This window comes from Lemur catta, chromosome 11 (genome assembly GCF_020740605.2).
Source record: "Lemur catta isolate mLemCat1 chromosome 11, mLemCat1.pri, whole genome shotgun sequence".
NCBI classification, from domain to species: Eukaryota; Metazoa; Chordata; class Mammalia; order Primates; family Lemuridae; genus Lemur; species Lemur catta.
Genome location: NC_059138.1, coordinates 10,244,278 through 10,265,599, shown reverse-complemented (window position 1 = coordinate 10,265,599; position 21,322 = coordinate 10,244,278). Strand labels below are relative to the sequence as shown.

General features: G+C 51.8%; 1 protein-coding gene across 1 annotated transcript; it reads right to left on the bottom strand.

Moving 5' to 3' along the window:
* Positions 1 to 114: 114 nt before the first annotated feature.
* KEL (Kell metallo-endopeptidase (Kell blood group)) lies at positions 115 to 18,476 on the bottom strand. The gene is made up of 19 exons (XM_045564129.1): positions 18,471 to 18,476; positions 18,292 to 18,369; positions 17,858 to 17,999; positions 17,478 to 17,654; positions 15,738 to 15,862; positions 15,258 to 15,404; positions 12,307 to 12,369; positions 12,026 to 12,214; positions 11,628 to 11,776; positions 10,370 to 10,499; positions 4,492 to 4,602; positions 3,232 to 3,330; positions 2,911 to 2,988; positions 2,360 to 2,460; positions 2,091 to 2,201; positions 1,867 to 1,934; positions 1,479 to 1,648; positions 1,030 to 1,125; positions 115 to 395 (listed from the first exon to the last, which is right to left on the bottom strand). The coding sequence occupies exons 1-19, from the start codon at positions 18,474 to 18,476 to the stop codon at positions 234 to 236; spliced, it is 2,202 nt and encodes a 733-aa protein (XP_045420085.1). The 3' UTR covers positions 115 to 233.
* Positions 18,477 to 21,322: the final 2,846 nt, after the last annotated feature.

The following is a 21,322-nucleotide window of genomic DNA, read 5'->3' as shown; positions in this document are numbered from 1 at the left end:
TATTTTTGGCATTTCCCCCCTCTTATCTTTTCTGACTTCTAGGCATTTTTCCCCATTACCGTTTCTGACTTCCAGCCATAGAACCTAGCAGGAAAGAGTCATTAAGAGACAGGCGGAAGCCAAGTGCAGCTTTTAGTTTTGGAACGGACGGGGAAAGAAATGTGGCCCTGCTTCCGTGGATCGGGCCAGGGAGATGCTGATGCATCTGTGTTGTGGTCTCTCTGGCAGCCAGGTTACCAGAGGTGGCAGCGGCTGGAAGGGTTCAGGAGGGTTCCACGTGGACAGCGGAAATATCTGGCAAAGGCTGGCGTGTTGCTGAGGGGGCCGTGGACTCGAAGGGGGCCAGGGCTGTGTGTGCGTTGGGGGTCCTGGGAGCTGTGGCCTCTGCACATCGCCTGGGCGGGAAGAGGGCCAAGGAGGGAGGAGGGCCGGCTGTGAGCAGGGTCTGCAGGACAGAGCTGCCCTGGTAACGCGGGGTGACTGGGGAGGGCAGACAGAGCGGGGACAGGGAATAAAGTGCTTCAGGGGCCTGACCGGGAGGCGGGGCCTGTGGAGCAGCTCTGGGAGGAGGGCTTCACGGTGCTGAGGAGTTGGGGACCGGGTCATCTAGGCAGCACAGGGTGCCTGAGGGAGGGGTCATGGCAAGTTGGCACTGCACTTGGGGGAGGGGTATCTGAAGAGGAGCATGTACACAGTCAGCCTGTGGCAGGCTCATGTTTAAGGCATCTGTAGTTTGAGGGCATGAGAGAAGAAAAAAACTGGGCTCATCTCATGGAGAGACCTGGGAGTAGAGTTTTGCTTACATTTTGAGTGGGAGTTGGGGGCTGAATCTGGTGGAAGAACATGTGGTAATCTGAAGGATGATTCTGAGGGGAGTGGGGAAGGATGACAGTGGGGACATCTGTGGCAGAGGGTGGGGCATTTGGGAGGGAGCTTGGGGGCAGGGAGGTGCTGTGAGCTTCAGCGTTAGGGTCTTAGGGTCGTTGTCTGCTATGAAGCGAGCTCTGGTGGGAGGCGGGCGCTGCCTACCTGGGCGTAGCTTCGGAAGAAGATCTGCTGGGGGCTGAGGTCCAGGCTGGGCAGGGTGGTCTCCCCGTAGTGCCCAAACAGCCTCTGGTTGTATGCCTGGACAGGGGAGGGGTGAAGAGTGGCCTCAGCCTCCAGACCTGAGGCCACCTGAAAGCCCGCTGCCCTCCACACGGGACCCACAGCCAGTCCTCGGCCTTCTTCACTGGGTCAGCCTGACACGTTGGTCTGGGCCAGAGGCAAGGGTACGTGCCAGGGGACCCTTGGATGTCCTAGGAAACGGGGACTTACAGGGTGGGAGGGGGATCCCAAGTTGCCATCTGTTCGGTGGGGATGTGAGGGCAGAAAGCTATGCCACTCTGTTTGTGTGAGGGATGGTGGAAGGAAATCTTGTGGGCGGGGTTTCCAGCCTGCCAGTGAAAACAGACGGCAGCCCCTGGCGTGTGAGCTACCTGCAGTGCGACAGCCAGCCCGCCCACGTCTGCCGCGTTCTCCAGGAATGTTCCGGAACCACTGAAGGAGCTTCTGCCATGCGATGGGAAGGCAGCATAATGGCGCTCCAGGCACAGCAGCTCCCTCTCCAGGGCATGGGTGTCACAGGCCGGGCAGCCCCCAGGGAGCACTGTTGAAAATGGGGCAAGAGGATGCACAGGTGAGAGGTGGTGCTTCTGGGTGCGGATATGGGGGTGCCACACACTGACCTGGCTCCCAGGAGCAATGCAAAGTTTCCAGGACTGTCCCACCCAAAGGCCTCGAATTACGTCCCTCTCCGCCCAGGCCTCCCTTGGGGCCTTCCCTTGAGTTGCCCGTGCCCCACCTCCCAGTGGCCCTGTTACTCACAGAGCTTGTAGAAGACATGCAACAGCTCATGGGCCATGATGCTGCCAGCAGCCCCAAAGTTCACGGCTCTAGGAGACAGGGACTCGTCTTACCCCCAGAAGCCCTCAGCAGTTTTTACTTCAACTCTCCAACCACAAGTCCATCACACTATCCATCATATTAAAATAACACCTGCCAACCCCTCTTGGGAGACTCTCTGCCCACCCTTATAGAATCGCCCTTACCTTGGGTAGCCAGGGTGGAAGAATGGGGGCTGGAGGAGTCCAGCCGGGAAGACCACCACATGGTCAGGTATTGAGTAGTAAGCGTTGACAGCCCAGGGGGACATTTTCCATCTGGGGAAAGAGCACATATATACAAGTGCCACCATTTATTGCCCTCCCACCCCCAGACACACACGTCCTTCCCATCTACTGCCCCTGTTCCTGCCCTGGCTTCCGCTCCTCCTGATCGTGGGTGGGATGGAGTGTCTGTGTCTCCCCTGCTCTCACACCTGTGGCGGGGCAAAGGCTGCAAGAAGCTCTGGACAATTCGAGCTTGAAGGGATCGGGCACAGCTCAGGACGGACTGCAGGAAGCTAGGTCCAAGCTGTATCTGGGGAGGAGGCAGGAGGTGACTTGAGTACACAGAGACAAATAGAGACGCACACTGACATATGCTGACGGACACATTCGACCACAAACAGGCAAGCCCTGACACACGGGCACCCGCAGGTTAGCAGAGGCCAGCCCAGTGGCATCAGCACGTGTCGGGGCAGACGGGCTTTACATGTATCAGCACACAGATAGACACACTCAGGCAAGTCACGGGATGCACACAGGCATGGGTGCACACACATCGGGACTTGAAAATATTCCATTCTTTTGCCAGCCAGACGTACAGTGTGGACATTCCCCCAGAAAGCCCAGCCGGCACCAGGGCAAGGAAGGGATTGGTTAGAATCACCCGGGGGAAACCAACCGTCTGGCAGACAGTCAGGAGGGCCAGTGAAGTGAGGAGAAAGAAGGCAAGGACTGAGAAAAGATGGCAAGCTCAGGGACCCACATCGCTGTATTCTTGTCTGGCCAGCTCTGGTTGCAGGACCCATTCTGGGGCCCCCATCTCCACCTGCAGTTGGGCGACCTGGAGAGAGACATAAAAGGTGGTAGGAGCCCAGCTGTGCCCAGCCCACTGGAGGCAAGCTCTCCTGCTGGCCGCCCTGCCCGGCCTTCCTTGCTGTCTCCAGGCCGTGTGTGCAGCACACTGGCCTTTACGCTTGGCATGTGCCCTTGGCTTCTGGCGCTCTCCTCCCGTCCCCGTCTGGCTTGGTCCACTACTCTAACCACCCCCCACTGCTCCCACACTGGCCCTTCCACCCGGCCTGACCTTGTCCTGGGCCTCCTTCTGGGTCTCCTTACTCATCCAGGGAAGCCTTCTGAGGCGAGTGACGAGGGCGTCCCTGATGGCTGTGAATAATTCCATGGCCTGTGGGAGTGAGGTTGGGGACAGGGGAACAGGCTCAGGGCCTCAGCCTGCCCTGCCTGCACACCTCACCCTAGGAAGAGGCCTTGGCCCGGGGGGAGCTGCCTGGGCTGCCTGTGAGAGAAAGGGGGGAGAGCTCAGAAAGACAGCCTGGAAAGGACACCTCCCAGGTGACCACAGCCCTCCGGGGTGTGAAGAGCTGCAGAGCGGGAAAGGCAGTGCCAAGCACAGAGAGGGAAGGCGCGAGCCGGCCGCCCTCGAGGGTCGCCCAGGGGGACACTTCCTTTCCACGGGGAGATCTCAGCCTGACGGGGGAGGGAGACGCCATCCTTATTCTTGGAGCCAGGCAACCACTCAGAACGCAGAGGGAGGAAGAGGGCTGTCACTCCCTTCTCTGCTCTTGGGGGCCTTGACCTCGCACCTTCTTAAGACATTCACTCTCTCTCCCTCTTCCTGACCTCTCGAGCTTCCCAACCCGAGTATGTAGTCACTGCTTGTCCAGCTGCCTACCACCTGGCATACATATACCCTTCCTTATACACGTTGCTGAGGAAGATGAATGACAACATCAGGAGACTTGGCTCTGGCATCAGACTGCCTGAGTTCAAATCCTCACTCTGCTATTTGGCAGCTGTGTGACCTTGGGCAAGTCACTCAACCTCTGTGTGCCTTGGTTCTCTCCTATAAAATTAGGATATTAGGAATTAAATAAAGTTATTCATGCAAAGTGCTTGCAAAAGTCCCAGGCAGGTGGTAGGCACTCAGAGTATTCGGTAATTACTTATTTGTCCTTCTCAAGATTGTGTCATCACATTCTCATGTCAGTTTATGTGCTGTTAAAAAATCTTTGGTAAGCGGGGAGGAGGCTTAGAGGTCACAGAGTTTGATTTTCTCATTTTACACTTGAAGAAGCATGAGATCAGGAGAGTTGGGTGACTCGTCCAAGCGAGTGCGTGCTGTGGAGACCTTGTGGCCTGTAGCTGAGCGGCGCTCACCCCGGGGCCGGAGCAGTCCTTTGGGCTCCCTTGCTCAGTGGACTCTCTGTCTGGGACTGCCCGAGTCCCCAGTCACACAGACCACTGAGAAGGGAAAAGTCCACAGAACGAGGAGGGAGGTTGGGTGGGATGGGGTGGAGGGACACGGGCTGGGAGAACCCTTACATACAGCACTTCGGGTCCTCCGGTCAAAGGCCTCCTGAAAGTATAAGGCCGCCAGGGTGGGCTCGAAGAAGGCGCCTGTCTGCTCCACGCACTGCATCCACCGAGGGCGGGCAGACTGCGGAGACAGAGCTGCAGTGAGTGGCTTCTGTCCAGGGCACTCTCCTCATCTGCCTGCCCAGGCCAGTCTTCTCTAGGTCTGCATCCCCAGAGGTGCTCTCCCGACTGGATTGTCTGGGCTCTGTCTCGGTTTATCATCCCTTTGGGTGACACCCAGTGCTGCTCAGCAAGAGGGGCCTCCGTGCTCCTCCAGGGCTGGTCTGGGGAGCCTGGCTGAGCAAACCCTCCATGCTTATGCCTAGCGAATGTGACAGCAAGGCCTCGGGGAGGCATCGCCCTGGAGGACTGAAAGGCTCCTGGCAGGGAGAGGACCAGAAGCCAGACTTCTTACCTGGCAGGTGCGCAGCCCGCCCACGCACCCCACCACCGCAGGCTCCGCTCCCGGTCCCGGCAGTGATGCCCACCCTCCCTCGCTTCTTTGCCCAACACAGAAGATGGAGACGTAACTCAGTCCCCTGCCGTCAGCCTCACCCCCCCCCCCCAAGCGGGAGTCTAGGCATCCTACTGTAGGATCCCATAAAGAAGGAAATTGTCATTTAAATGCCACATTGTTTGCTAGGAGAAGAGGGCAAAAGGCAAGACTAAGCGTGTGATTTTGGAGAACCGGAAAGAAGTCTTTCAGCCAAATCAGGGAGCGGGACAGGACGAGAAGCTGGGGGCTTTCACCGCACAGGCACGGAGGCAAACACTGGGGGGTGGCGGGCGGCGGCAACTGAGGTGCTTTTTAGCAGCAGGACCCAGAGAAGAAGAAACATGAGAGACAGATGTGGGGAAAGTCTTGAGTGGCTTTGAAGAGCTGGCCAAGGCGGAGGGCCAGAGATGACCCGGGTGCAAACAGGCTGAGCAGAGAAACACGCTGGCAGGGCCAGGGGCGAGGAGTACGCAGCTGGGCTAAGGAAGCTGATAGAAACCAGACAACACGCTGATGTGGGCCAGGCAGAATGGAGCCACAAGACTTTATTCCTGTCGTTTATTTACCGCCCAAGATCTGCCGGCAGGGAGGTAGGAAGGCTGCCCCTGTGCCCTCAGCGCGAGCTGGGCGGGTCTAAGGCCAGGGAGGGAGTGTACGAGCACCCGCTAGAGGAACAGAAACCGGTGGTCGCCGAGGGAGAGACTCCTGGGCCCACCGGTTACAGAGTTTATCGTTTTGGAGGTTGCTCCAGACCTGGCCGTCCACATTTGTGTGTTCTATTGCCCACCCGTGAGGTCTGTTAGTCTCTTCTCACATGAGAAGAAGGGGCTCAGACGCTCTCCATAGTGTTAGTTGGAGCTCTGAAACACAAATGTGAACAGCAAACAGGAAGGGGGAGGAAATCCGGGTCTGATAGCAGCGACTGGGTCAAGCAGGGGCTCTGCCAGCCACTGTCTCCCTCCCGATGAGCTTGGCTCTGGGGCTGCCTCTCAGCAACGGTGGCCACGCCGGGGGCAGCAGCAATGGCTGGAGGAGCCCACGTGAGCTCCTAGTGGGGATGGGCCTGCCCTTTTCACACCCCCTGCTTCCTGAGTTCTTTCCTGTTCTCCTCCTCTGGGGCCGACCATTCCTCCAGCATCCTCTGCCCTGGGACCTAACTACCAGAGAATATAGAGGCCACGTCAGCTCTCTCTCAAGATGTGGAATGACAGAGTCTACCACATTGATTGGAAAGAGAGCACTAAAAAGAGAGAGAAAGAAATAGAATTAGAGGCAAAAAAAAAATCTCCAAAATATGAAGGATGGAAGAAATACTTCAAACCCAAGATAATGAAGTTCAGTGGATTAATTTTAGGGCACCAAAAAAAAAAAAGTTGCAAATATAACCTCAGAACCAGGAATAAAAATATTTGAGAAATGACAAATACCAGGAAATGTCTGGAGGGAAGCAAGAATTCGACCAATTTTCCACAGGATGAAAGTCGATTTTTGAGATCTTTAATGTTAACTTCTAAACACAATTTCTAGAATGAATCATTAAATGGGAAGTTTTTGAACACTTGGAAAATAATGGGTAACTACTAAGGGCCATTCATAGTGGGATCACCAAGGACAAATAAAGCCAAAATAATAATAATTCCTCTGGCTAAAAGGCTCATCAAACTGGGGTATACAGCAGACCAGGAGCCACTAACTCAAATCCGGCCATGAGCCATTGGGCAGCAGCCAATGGCTGCCGTGGAGAAGGCTGGCCCTGCGCTTCCTCAGCTCCACACACACAGAGGCTGGAAATCTGAACACCGGCATGCCGTCTCCTAATTTTTGAATGTTGATGATTAATTCAAAGTTTGCAAAAGACTCTAAAGACTAACAAAACACATCTATAGACTAAATTCATCCTTAAGGGCCACCACCATACAACCCCGGAACAGAGGACTCAACTTTTACTAAGAGTGTATTATGCACTTAAACCCTTGTGCCTCAGCTATACCAGCTGTCAAACTGAAAATAGTGTTATCAGTTCTATCTTCCTCCCAGATGACAGGATCAGGTGAAATAATACCCACAAAGGACTCTGCATATTCTAAAGTACTACCTCATTCTGCTGGCATTCTCTTGATTTACGGGCGGCATTTGGTATAGATTAAGTCCTAGTGAATTGGAAGGAGAAATCGATGTTGAATGATAGCATGATTTAAGTGGACTCTCATTTGGCTGCACCATGACTAAACATCACTGATGAATGACTCCAAGTTCATATGGCCCACCCTGCCCTTCCTACTGGGAACCGTACCTACTCCTCACCTAGCATTCCTGTTCCTCATCTCCCACTGTGCTTTCCTTCATAACACTACCTAGCATCTTTTATTTAGTTTATTAACTTTCTTCCTTCACTAAAACATATGTCTGAGGCAGAGATATTTGTTTATTTTGTTCACTGCTGTGTCCCAAGTGCCCACAGAAGTGTCTGGAATATAGAAGGTGCTCCAGAAATACTTGTTGCTAAATGAATGGATAAATTTATACCTAAGTCTTTAATAACCTGATGCACTGCCCTTCCCCCTTCAGGATCTTAACGGTGGTCTGCACCGAAATACACTGGACAGAACTGCAAATGACCCAAGGATGGCCTAGCGAATGACTAAAAAAGAGGTTAAAGTGACTGGAATAAATTGGGATGTTGGGCTGAATATAAATAGTTCACATTTACTCAGCACAAAGGTAAAGTTCTTCTTTTACTTTCCCAAACCCAGCTTCCCAAGTTTCCTAAGAGAAAGGCCTGGCTCGACGGCCCTTTCCAGTGACTGTAGCTATATTCAAAACCAGCCAACCAAAGCTGGTCAGATAATGAGGCTGAGCAATCTTTTTAAGAAAAGCATATAAATTAAAATTCATTCAGGAGAATATGGTCAGCGAAGCAGTCTGTAATCAGTGACCATTGGCTGGAACCAGAGTGTGATCAAATCAAGGTCAAAACCTTGGTGCTGTCGTTGACTCCACACTTCCCCCCACATACATATCAGTCAGGAGACCCCACTGCTAGCCTTATAACTTGTTCTTTTAAAATATAAAATAGGTAAATCCCTCTGCACGTCCCCGTTTCCTGCGGAGAAGTGCACAAGTGCCTACAGTGACCTACCAGACCCCATGTGGTCCGCCCCCTCCTGCTCTGGTGTCTTCCCCACTATTACCCCGTCCACTCTGCTCCCGGTGCCCTGGCCTCCTTGTCGATTGTCAAACACTCGGTGGGGGGACACTGCAGCGGCAGCAGTGGGCACGGCCTGCCCTGCAAGCCTGCTCATCTCTCCTCAGCTAGAGCCACCCGGAGGGTCCTCAAACCACACCAAGTTTTAGCCAATCTGCCTCATGCCCCATCCCAGCGAGGTGTCAGAGAACTCCTTCCTCTCTGGATACATTGCCTCAGTTCTACCTCCTGCACAGAGATCCCACTGATCGTCCAGAACATTCTCTGACCTCTCCCTCTGGGAGCCCCAGCAGTCTCTGTCGTGCAAACCCAAGTTCTCTAGGAACACAGCCATGCCCATTCATTGCTGCTTTTGTGTTACAAAGACCTACTTGAGTGGCTGTGGCACACACCACACAGACCACAAAGCCAAAAACATTTACTTCCTTGCCCTTTACAGGAAGGTTTACTAATCCCTGATTTGTAGCAGCCACTTATTTCTCAATCCTGGACAGGGTGTGGTTAAAAAACATGACTTCATTAGCCAAACAGATCTGTTTTCGAGTCTTTTCCTTTACTTATGAGCCGCATGGTCTTGGGAAAGTACCTTGGCCTTTCTGAGCCTATGTTTGTACCTGTGAAATGGGGATTAGAAATCTTCAAGTGTTTCTGGAAGGTTAAATAAAATAATCTACACTAAGTGCTGACAGACTGTAACTACTCAATGTATATCAGCTGTTATCATTATTGCTGTGTCATATTTTATACTGTGTTCCAGAAAGGTAAAGTGGCTTCACAACAACGTAACTGTTGACAGAGCTTGACTCAGCTTTTAAGCCCAAGGTCAGTTGTGTAGCTTAATGGAGAAGAAAAAGACTTCAGATGTGTAAGCCTTCTAGTATACACTCTTTAGGTAAGACCCGACATTTGCAGTCTTACACCCTCCAATAAGTGCCATGGGGCCATGGTGCTGGGATTTATGGGACACTGTTTGTCACCAGTGATTTCGTGGCAACCCCAACCAAGAGAACTTGGGCTCTGTTCTGCCTCATCTGAAATAAGGGAAAAGTTGGGTAGAAGCTTCCTGGGACTTGAGGTGAGGGCTTTAAGGAGTAGTGCTTTTTGGTACAATGAACAAGCACACAGACCCTGCAGCCAGAGTTCAAATCCTCGATCTGCCAGCTTACTAGCTATAGTACCTTGAGTAAGCTCCTTAATCTTTGTGCCTGGGTTTCCCCATCTCTAAAACGGGGACAAAATGGTATCTGTGATACCTCAAGGAATTGTGAGGATTAAACCAGCTAATAGATCTAAAGGACTTAAGAAATGTCTAGCACATTATAAACTCTCAATAAGCAGTAACTACATTTTAGTCCCTGTGAATACCTCTTTCTTCTCTGAATTCCACAGACATTTCAGGTTGCCAAAGCAGACAGTTTTTCCAAGGCAGAGAAATGGTCCACAAACTACTAAGAAAACCCAGTGATTTTCAAGATTAAATTGAGGCCTTCACTGAGGTCGTATCCATGTACTAGACACTTCTGCTTGTACTTGGAGATCTGACTTAGGATTTGAAGGTTCTCAGTGAAGAAGTATCTCTGCATCTTATGTTATAAGTAGACTCTGGGTAGTGAGGTGCATTTACTACCCAGCACCGTGCACAAATAAATCAGAGTCTGTACCACGAAGCCCATGTATGGTCCAACAGACCCCCCTGGATGTCAGGGATGAACTCTTTGTAAAGCACCTTTGAATATAAAACATGGAATCGCTGAGACTGAGGGAAGGCCACTGCTTGCCACATGTGCCTCTCATCCCAGAAAATGCCAAGCTCTAGGTCGAGGTCCTCAAGTCATAGAGCTCAGGATAACAGAAAATAATGTAAGGCTCATGGCAAAGGAAGAGCAGTCCTTGATAACTTCAGAGTTTTATAATTAAACTCTAATACTCAGCAAGAGGCCAGAGAGGTGGACAGGCCAGGAGATGGGTTCTGGCACCTGGTACCTTGGTTCTCAAGTGAAGCCTCATCTGTCCAACCTGCCTGCTTCCACAGAGAGCATCTACCATCATGCCCCTCTCCCTGATAAAGACACACCAGCATTCACTCCTCAAAGAGAAGATACTCTTTTAGCCCCCAACGTGGAAAAATACACCCGCTCTGCTCCTCACCAAGGGTGGTTGCTCTGTCAGCTCTCGAAGTTTCTGGTTCAGCTCTCTGCGTGCATCCTGGAATTTACTGTCCAGGGCTGGAGAAAGCGTCCCCACCAGCCCCAAGATCATGTGGCTCTGCAGAAAGTCCCTATGGAGACAAAAGAGACCCACATAAGGGTTCCAGGGATGCCCCAAGAAAAGCCTCCCCTCGTACCAGTCACCCTAATACTCCCCAAGGCAGGTCCTTCTCCTCTGTATTTATAAAGAATAACCATCTGGACGTGCAAGCAAGTCAAGAAGAGCTTTCCTTGCAGTGGGTTGGGGGAGGGGTTGGGGAACGACAGAAGAAGGAACTAGATAAAGAGGCAAGATTCAAGGCCACAGGGAAAGAAGGCCCTGGGCTGGACGAAGGCTGGGCTCAGATGTCATAAAACAGACCCATCTACCTCCACGACCAAGAAATCTCAGCTCATCTGCACACACATCTCTTAAGCACTGCATAACTGAGCCCAGTGACTCCTCTGTGTCCCTCTGGCCATTCCCTTACCAGAGCTGCACCGGACCCTCATGTAAACCTGCTCACTGCCCATGAGTGATTGTTTGACTCTCTCAAAAAGGATTTCCAGATGTTGCTGCCACTGAGTTACCAATGAAGAAGGGCCTTGAGTCCAGGCCCCTGGGAGGAGCCGCTGCCTTTGGGTGGTGGCCACACAGTATCCCAGGAGGTGGGGAGCCCAGTGTAGAACCACACACTCGTGTGCCCCACCCTCCGTGACTTCCTGATCCCAGCGGAAATGATCTTAGATATTCTTTCCAGCAGGGGCTCCAGAATCCTCTGCCCACAGCTGAGAGATGCCCCCACCCGCAGCTTGCTTTCCTAGGAGCAGCCCCAGCCTTCACCACCTCCGTCTCCTCCTGCCCACAGCCCTCAGCTGCTGAGGAGATGCAAACGCCCTCTGATGCCCCATATTGACTTTCCAGCATATCCTGCAGCTCAGAGGCTTCCTACAGGCTGCCCAGCAGCCCCCGTGTCTTGGCTGACCCAGGACCCTCCACTTGGTGTGTGTGCTCTCAGGCCTCGCATCCTTCTCATCTCCGCCATCCCGTCTCCTCTCCCACCCACTCCTCCCTGCCCCACAGAGAGCGGGTCCCTCTCATCTCCCTGGGAGGCCCTTACCAGCCTGCGTTCCCCAAGGTCTCCCGGGTCCCTGAGTCCTACGGGTCCTCAGACTGTCCTTCCATTTCCATGGCCTCCCCAATCCCACCCGAGGCAAACCTCTGTGTCAACACCAGCTCTTGCACCCGTTGTGACATATCTTTCAAATACTCCAGGTCGTGGACCACGAGGGGCTGGGAGGGGCTCAGGGGCATCGGTGCGAATGTCGCTTGCAAGCAGGACAACCAGTCGATGGCAGGAGCCATTTCCTTAGAGGAGGGACACAAAGCTGAGGGGGAAAAGGAAAAGAGGAGAGAAGGAAGGGGAAAGGGCTTCCCCTTGGGCTTGAGAGAAAGAGGGGAAGGGGCTGGTTGGAGAAGGGGGCCTGGGGCCCTAGAGAGTTGGGGGTGGAAAGGAGTTAGGAATTAAGGCACCAGGAGGCAGGATAAAAGGAGGTAAGAGAAGCTTGGGCGAGAGACCCTTGTGCCCACAATCCTCCCGTCCCCCGTTCAAGGCACCTGGAGTTGGTCAATAGTAACCGTCTGGAAGAGTTTGCCGTCTGCCTGCCGCTGCTCCAGGGGCCTCAGAAACTGGAATAGCTGCGAGGTGATGGAGATGGACAAGGAGGCGTGTTCTTGCACCTTCTCTGGGTCTCCGCCCAGCAAGGTTCCCAGCTGGTTCAGGTAAGTCAAGTACTCCCGAAAGATCTGGGGAAGGGCAACCTGGGTCACGGGTTCTGGAGGTTCCTCCCTTTCTCCTGGTCTAAGAGGCCAAGGCCTTCATCCACGCACCACCTTACCTGGGCAGAGACCTTCTGTTCCTGCTCTTGCTTGAGGGGAATGTCAAACTCTGGCTGGTCTATCTGGACACAAGAGAGGCTGGAGAAAGGTGGGGAGCATGGGGGCAGAGAGGGCAGTGCGGGAGCCGGGGAGTGTTCGGTGGAAGATGGCCCTGGGGCACGGGCATGCAGAGCACACAGAGGAGTGAGAGTCCAGATATGCAAATGTGGCGGGACAGTGAGTATTAACAAGCCTGGGGATGCTTAGCAGGAGAGAAGCATAATAATTGGCGTCCTGAAGGGACCCACCCCTTGTACCAGGGCCAGGGCTAGGACAAGGGAGGAGAGGCACCCATCTCAGGTGTAAAATTTAAGAAGTACCCAAAATTCAGTAATCAAGATAAATATTTTAATTAATATTTAAAAACTAAAAATTGATACAAAAGAATCTATGATAAATAAGATCTCAAAACCTGGCTTATCATGGACTTTTTCCCCAAAATGTCAACCCATATTTCTGATCCATTTTGAAAAAATTATGGATGTGTTCAAGAAAGTCCTCAATGTATTTCTGATTCATTTTGAAAAAAATTGTAAGTGTTTAACAAAGGCCCACAATAGAGTTTTGTCACATTTGGGGGGAAAAAAAAGTATGACCTTTTAAAAAAAAAAATCCATGATGAACAAAAATTTGATATTAAATACATCACAGATTTTTGGATTGCTTTTGATTTTTTAGGGATATTCATTAAAATACTATTTCTCTTGACACTGAGTTTTGGGGACCTTCTTAAGGTCCTTCTTGAGACGCTGCACATACCTCACCTGAGCTCTGGCCCTGCTCAGCCCATGATTCTGTTCTGAAGATCTTTGCTTCCACGCTCTCTTTTACCTTCTTCAATTTCAGTATTCCACTCCCACCTCAGCTATATACTTGTCCCCAATCCTCAAAACACTTTCACTTGACCCTTTTGTCATATTTTATGTCCAAAGTTTAGGGAACAAAAGGCATCCATGACCATTGTTTCAGCTTCCTTATCGCATTCCATATAGTCTGTCCATTTCCACAACTGTTGGGAAACTATCTCATTCCTCATTCTCTGAGCTTGGAAATCTCTGGAGTCAGAGATGACCCCTCCCCTTCCTGGCGCTCCTCCTCTTTCCTCTGTGGCCCGTCCTTGCGGGTCCAGCTCCCACCTGTCTGCATGTTCCTACTCTCTCTGTCTCCCTTCTGCCCCCAGCCCCTCCTTGGGGTGCTCCTGCCTCACCCATCCTCTCCACCCGTTCTTCCCCCAAGAGTCCTTCCAAGCACAAGCTGGTGGAGGGTAACCACCCTCCTCCCACTCCCATCAAATCATTTTGTGATTCCTCCATTCCCTTTATTTATTGTCAATCAGTCACAAAGTCCTCTAGAAACACCATCACCACTAGGGTGAAGTTGCCTAAATCCTATGCCTGTTCTTCCTTCCCACTTGTATCCCTACTGCAGGACCTCGGGGTGCACATTTAGATTCCTCAGCGCCTCCAGGCTGACCTGCTAACTCACCATGAGCTCTATGCACAACTACCATAATATTTGAATGGCCTCAGTAGCTGGTTTTTTGTTGTTGTTTTTTTCCTATTAATGTCAAAAGTTATCACTTCTGTTTGGCTTCTTAGGCCAGAAATAATCAGGCCCAACCTCATGTCATCAGCCTTACTTCACCCTTCTCCACTCCCAAGTCCTCAGTTAAACAGACCTGTCTCTTCACTGACCCCACGGAGGAGTCACACCATTCCAGGTCCGTCCCTGAGTGCAGGAGTTCCCTACAGCCCCTTTAACGAGGGCAGTTCCACCTCCACCTTCACCTGTGCGAGCCAACCGTGCTTCAAGGCTCAGCTCACACACTCTCCTCGCTGAACCTTTCCTCAGCTGCTTCAAATCTTAACTGACCCCTACAAGCCACACCAGTTAAACTCTTGAGCACACTTTTTAGAACTAAATTTTAGAATACCTCATACTGATTACCAGTTCTTCTTATATATTCATTCTCTTATAATTTTGTGGAATTTTTGAGAGTAGGGGCAAAATATATAGATAGCATTACATGGCTTACCATGACAGTGATGGCGCCAATGTTCTTATTTGTTAATAGTGCCTCACTCAATAAATACCTGGCATGGGCCTCTAGCTGCCTGGCCCTGTTCTAGGTCCTGAGGAACAAGGATGAATAAGCATGGTCCTAGGCTGAGGAGGCTCACGGTCTTCAGTACATAATGTTAAATGCGGAGAGCGGAAGGAAATGGGAGGGAGGAGAGAAGGCCTTCACCTAACTCATAGCTAGGATGTCAGTGAAGACTTCCTAGAAGAGATAATAACCAAAGCCAACATTTGAAAAATATAGAAGAGTCTTCCAGGCTGAGTGCGGGGGATTGTTGCAGGCAAAGGGAGCAGCATATGCAAAGAACGGAGGAATATTCTTGGAGCTACCAGTGAGTCAGCACAGCTTAGGGTGTCAGGGGAAGAGGGACATGCAGGAGATAAGGCTGGAGAAGCGTGGGGTTGGCTCACAAAGTACTTGCAATGCTTTGCTAAGGATTAGGGACTAGATCCTGATGACCTGGAGGCATTTGGATATAAACAACACGGCACAGTTAGCTCTTGGTTTAGAAAGTTTGCAGAAATGAAGAGTAAATAAGAAAGAGATGCTGGACATAGGAAGACTAGTTAAGAGACTCTGGCATTAATTCAGATCAGCAGGAAGGAAGACCAGAATTACTTCTATCCTCCCAGGACTGGCCCTGCTGCTCTGTCTCCCACCCCCACCTAGGGTTCTTGACTCTTGTATTAATAATTTTCCCTTAAGATAAGGCTGGTCCCTACATTGCATGTTTGTCGTGTCTCCCCAACCTGCAGCCTTCCTCTAAGAGGTGATAGGCTAGAGTTGAAGTAGGACCAGGCCCACCTGTGCTTTTGCCAATGCGCCCCTCACCTGGATGACTGGCATGTGTGGAGAGGAGGGATGAGGTTCCAAGTAGGTTCTGAAGAATGGGAAGTGGCCATACTGACTCATGAGAAGTGTCAGAGTTCGGTTAAAGTCTAAGGAAGTCCAATTACCGGAGATGGACCAGCCTCCAAGCTGGGAAGAAGAGGAGGGGAGGGCTGAGCATAGGATCCATGAGCCGCCTGTCCCTCTGTCTTGATCTTCTCTTTCTCAGAGAGCTGCCACCCCCTGACCTCTGCCCTGAGTCCTTTGATCTCTCCAGGGCTCCACATCTATCCTTCCTTCTCTGCCTTCACCCAAGGTCCTGGTACTTCCACAGGGCATTGCCATTTCTAGCTCCTTCTCCCTCCTAGAACTAGGGGATCCCTATGAAGAAGACCCACCCTCTAGAAAAAAATGGCAGCCCCAAGCATGCGTTGGTCCTATATGTTACATATCCAGAAAAGTCAATATCCCAACTTTTCTCACCTCCTCAATAACTTGTCTGAGGGGACCAGCCCCCGCGGCTTCAATGGCACGTGTGTCCATGCAGGAATTGTAGAATTGGAAGGCTTTCTCCTCCCCTGAACCTGGGTGCCAGGAGCCCTGGGCCTCTAGAAAGGAAGCATGGGAGAATTAAAGGAGTGAAGACCAGTCTAGTGACAACATGGAGCGTGGGAGATAGGGAGTGCACAGGAAAGAAGGGATGACTCCACAGGATACGGAAGGAAAGGGAGGAACAGAGGTGAGGTGAGGGAAATCGGAAAGATGAGAGGACTGCCCGATTCATAATGGATCAACTTGATGGAAGGATAAAAGCAAGAAGAGGGAGAAGAAGACAATGAGGAAGATAAACGAAATGTGGAAAAGAAAACAAGAAGGAAAAGACTTGGAAGAAAGGGGAAGAAGAAGAACGTGTGGGATATGGGTAGAAAAGGGGTAGAAATGGAAGGCAGGAGAGAAATGAATGAAGAAATTAGACAAATTCAGGAAACTAGAGAACTTAGAGGGATGGGAGAGAAGAAAACTCATATGGAAAGGTTTAGCAAGGGAAGAAAAAGGGGAGGACTCCCTAGTCCAGACTCCTCATCCATTGATCCCAGAAAACGGAGGCATTCCCGTAATCAGATGCACACCCCTCTGCATCACCCACCCTCTGGTAGCTAACGCTTCCCCTCAGTCCCCCCAAATCTCTTTGTTCCACTGTGGACAATGAAATTTTTCCTGAGCATATTCTTCCTTTTCATCCCCGTACCTTAACCGAAAATATCCCTCCACCAAGAAAGAGAGAGTCAACCTCCCACTCTTTCCCCTTCAGAAAAGGAAAGCAGAGGGCTACATTCATCTCCCCCAGATTCCAAATGATGCCATCGACACATCCTCTGGAGAACTGGAAGTTCGTGCCTGTCCCATGTATTCTTGTTCCCCAATTATCAGCACCATCCACCAGCTTCCTGGGACCCACTTCCAACCTCCTACACAGCCTCAGTTCCTCCTCCTGGTCTTCCTCAGTCCTGGCGGCTGTTTTTTTCTCCTTCGCAGCCTCCATCTGCCTTCCAGATGTCTTCCATGTCTTCCAGCACACCCGGTGTGCCCAGTGACATTTACTCCCTCAGGCCTTGGTGACATTTACTCCCTCAGGCCTTCGCGCACCACTGGTGGTGCAGCCCCTCTGGCTTCTCATGCCCCCGCCCTGCCTCTCCCTTCCTCCACCATCTCCAGCCACCCCCCCCCACCTGCTCCAGTTCAGCTTGCTTGCAGGCAGTGCTTCCAGTGAGAAGCAAGAGACCCTGTGGGAGGGAGAGCTGGGGTGTGGCCCCACGTGGACAAAGAGGCGCTGGGAGACCAGAGGGTCTGAAGCTCGAGAGCCGGGTGGGGGAAGAAGGAGCTGAAGGGCAGGGGTACTGAGGGGATGTCGTGGAGGGAGATACTCTGCCTAGGGCAGAAATTGAAAACTTGGGGGAAACACCAAAGAAGATGGAGCTTGTTGAAAGGAGGAACTTGGAGAGAATGGAGTAATCACGGATAAACGGAAAGGAAGGAGGATGGGGATGAGCGAGAGAAGATGAAGAGAGGGGCCAAGAGAGACGAAAGCAGGGAGGGGGCACCTGAGGTGACAGGGGACAGTGGGAGAGAGGTGAGGCCAGGCAGTCACCCCACGGCCACACAGGGCTCGTTCTGGGCTCCGAGGCACCCCATGCCCGGGAACGTCCACCCTGCCCTCCTCACCCAGTATCCTCCGAAGTCGTCTCTTGTTCTCCTCGGCAAGGGCCTGGACGGAGTCGCTGGTCCCGTTGGTCTTTCCGCAGGCGAAGCTGAAGAAGTCGGTGCAGCGGTCCACCTTGCTGTTCCCAGAGGCCAGGTAAAGAGCCCGGAGTTCCCAGCACTCCGGTGTCTCGCAGGGGCCTGCGGGGGACACGCTGGCTGGGAAGGACGGGCAGAGGCCAGGGCATCCTACCGGGCCGGGCAGGGGACGTGGGAGGATGGGACAGAGAGGCTGGCAGGAGGGAACCGCTGGGATTCAGGTGGGAAGAGGTCGGAGGCTCGGGGTGGGCGCAGGAGCCTGGGGAGCAGGGATGGTGACTAGGGTGAGGGCCCCGGGGTCTTACTCGGGCCACAGTTCCGGAAGGTGTATAACAGAAACACAGAAGCAGCAAAGAGCAGGCTTAGGAGCAGGACAGTCATCAGTGCCCGCCTGGCCATTGCCCACAGCCTGCTCCCCTCTGTGGGCAGCCTCTCTTCTGGAGAGTTCTGTGGAGGAGCCGAACCCGGAGGTGAAAAACACAAGGCAGACAGGGTGGAGAGAGTGGATGGAGAGAAGAGGGGAGAGGAGGGAAAATGCCATCGGTTAGTGCTGGGTTATCCCTTTATCCAGAGAGAATTCTCCCAATTCTTCCTAAACCAACCCTTTTTAGCCCCCTGGGAGATGAGGAAGCACAGAATGTCTCCGTGTTGGGTAAAGATGAAACAGGCCATTGGGGGATGAGTGTTTGTGAGATGTTGGAGCCGGGAGTGACAACATCGGGTATTCCAGGTCACTTACCTCCTGGCTCTGGAGAGTCCTCATTCGGGGGGCCTGGCTGGGGCCCCTGGGCTCTTCCTCACTTTTGTCCTCACCCTCCTGAAGTGAGTGGAGGGGAAGGAGGAAGAGGATGGTTCAGGAAGAGGGTGCATCAAAGAGAGTTTCATCAGGCCAGTTGACAGCGCACCCTGCACTCACACGCTCATGTTTTATCCCAGGGCTGTGTTCCCAGATGGGCTTCAGAGCGACCTCTCTTCTGGAGGTGCCATTTCTCTCCTCCCTCTTCCATCATGTCCGCCTCCTCCTTCCCCCTTTCTGCCCCCTCCTCTCCAGTGGGGGCAGGGCTTTTGCCCACAGCCTCCCGCAACCCCCAACCTGGGCCTCAGATTCCAAAAGGAGATGGTGTCTCCAGGGGACTTGCCATCTGTCTGTCCTTTTCTCTGGCTCCAGAATCCTTCCTTCCTGGTTCTGTTCTAGGTGCTGGCTCTGAAGATTGGGATCCAGGAAACAGCCTCCCTCCTGCCCCTAGCCCAGTTCCTTGGTCCTGGAGAAGGGGCACTTCTGCTGCTCTCCCCCTGTCCCCAAACAGCCTCTGGCCTCTGGGCGGAGCCTGTTTATCAGTCGGGGGACACCCAGGCCTCTCCCCTCCTTTATCTCTGCTTCTCAGAGGAGTGGAGGGTGGAGGGCGGGAGCTTCACCCTCCAGGCAATCCTGCCCTTGGCTGCTCCTGTTCTGCTCTTTGACTTTGCTCATGAAGTTCCTTTATTTCTGTACTATTCTTCCTTCTCTCTTTTCTTCAGTAAAAAAAAAAAAAAAAAATCTGAGGCACAATAAAATTTTAAAGACTTTATTTGAGTAAGAAGCAATTCATGGATGGGGGAACACCAGACCACCAGGGGTTTAGTGTTTTGATCACAAAATGTCAGAGGCAAGTATTTATTGAGAGAATGTGGAAGCAAAATAAGAAACTATTTGATTGATTTGCAGTTACCTAATTGCCTTTTTTTAGGTTCCTTGTTGGAAAGTCCTGAGTCACATAAATTATATGTTAGTTGGCTGCTTATGATTGGCTGGGGTTAAGTTTTTTTTCTTTCTAACATAAGCATTTATCAGAAATGACCCAGGTTAAGCTTCACTTATGTTTGTGGTTTAAGCAAGAATAAGGCTATTTTTAAGGCCTTCAGTTTTGTTTGCTTGGGAAATTTTCAGGCCTGGTCTTCATTTTTTTGCTTTAACACTTCTCTGATGGAAATCTCTTGGATTCTTTGATGCCCAGGTCAAACGCCACCTTTCCCAGGGGCCCCCACAGCCGTGCCCATTCACAGTGTTCCCAAGCATGCTTAATTGTGTCTGTAGGTGTTTCACAGCCCTGCTGGTGGAGGGCAGAGTCATGCATTAAAAAGATCACCCAACTAGGAGACCCTAATCTGCTAATTATTAGCTCTGTGACAATAAACAAGCCACTTAAACTCGCAGGCATGTAAGCAAGTTTTGTCATCTGGAAAATGAAGGTAATATTTGCCTATGCTTGCCCCACAGGGTCTCATACCTTCTACAAAAGAGTGAGGCTTTCCTGAGCCCTCTGTCTTTCATCCTGCAATCTGTTACACCGGGGGGCTTGCGTCTCCCTATTGATGGAAAGCTATTTTGTGGCAGGTGCAGTGTCCCTTTTTCCTTCACGCCCACCCAAGGTGGATTATAAATGTTAGTAGGTACGAACTGCATTCCAAGCCAGAAGCACACGTTCCCACATCATATTGAGCCCTCACCTGTAGTCTCAGTGAAGTGAAAACATTCCTGGAAGAAGGTGTTTCACCTCTGTCCCTTGTGTCCCCATCTCAGGGAAAATTGGATTCATTAGGGTACCCTGGCAATATTTCCGGATTACATCAGCACTGTGCTAGGGCCATGGTGTGCTTGCCAGGTTGGGCTGGGCATGGAAGGGGCAAAGCCACAGAAAAGTCAGAACTTCATGCGTTAGAAAATAAGGCATTGGGGAAAATAAGTCCTTTGAGGAAGGATGTGACAGGACGCTACTAGGAGAAGCTGGTGTGGCACTGGGCAGCTCGACTGATTGGATAAAAGACGAGAGGCAGAGGGTGAGCTTGGTGTTGTAGGAGTGAGGAGGGAGGGCTGGCCCAGGGGGCTGGCAGAGGGGAGGGAAGAACATAGAAAGAAAATTTTATGGAAGAAAATCAAGTCATGGACACTGACTGAGTTGAGAGAGGGCTGTAGTAGAGTCACCGACGAGCTCCACGTTGTACTGCCGGATGACTAGGAGAACAGTGAAGCCAGGGAGAGAAAAAAGTGGAATTTTGGTTAAAGGGGGGCGAGGGGTATCGGCTTAACAGTACAATAACCACTGGGGATTTTAGAGGCATTTGGTCTGCCTGGGACGTCCCCATCGAGCCTCCTCTATGACCTTCGCTTTCCCAGAAAGTCCAGTTTTCCTCAGACATTCCCTTCCTCACTGTTTTCCTGCCAGTCAAATCCCCTGAGCTGATATTTCTCTAGGAAAATGATAATAGGGACAATTCAAATTAGATAAAAGCAAGCTGAGGAAGGAGGGTGCTATGCGACATTACCCTGTGGACAGCCACAGCCGCCTGGATTCAGGTTGTCTCCCCACTGGGGAAGCTGAGCCAACCGAGGAGACAGGTCACACAGGGACCGCGGCACCACCCCGACCCAGCGGCCTCCACAGGCACAGCAGCCTCTGTTCCGGTGCGGCCAGGGGTACAGCTCCCCCTTATCTCCTGCCGACTCCGCCACGAGTCATGGAGTCATCACCACCACAGCCGTCCCCAGCGCAGGACTGCGGCAGCCCACTCTGAGTCAGCCATGGCTCAGGGAGCAGACACCAGGACGTTACCCCTGCGGACACTTCTCCCCTGCTCGCCTGAATTGTTCTGTCCCGTCTATCCTAACTAATTCCAGGATCTTTTGTTTGATGTCGTAATATCAAAATAATAATATTAGCAATAACAATAATATCTACCTTTACTGAACATTTCCTATGTGCCAGGAATGTGTTAAATTGTTTTGCTTGTAT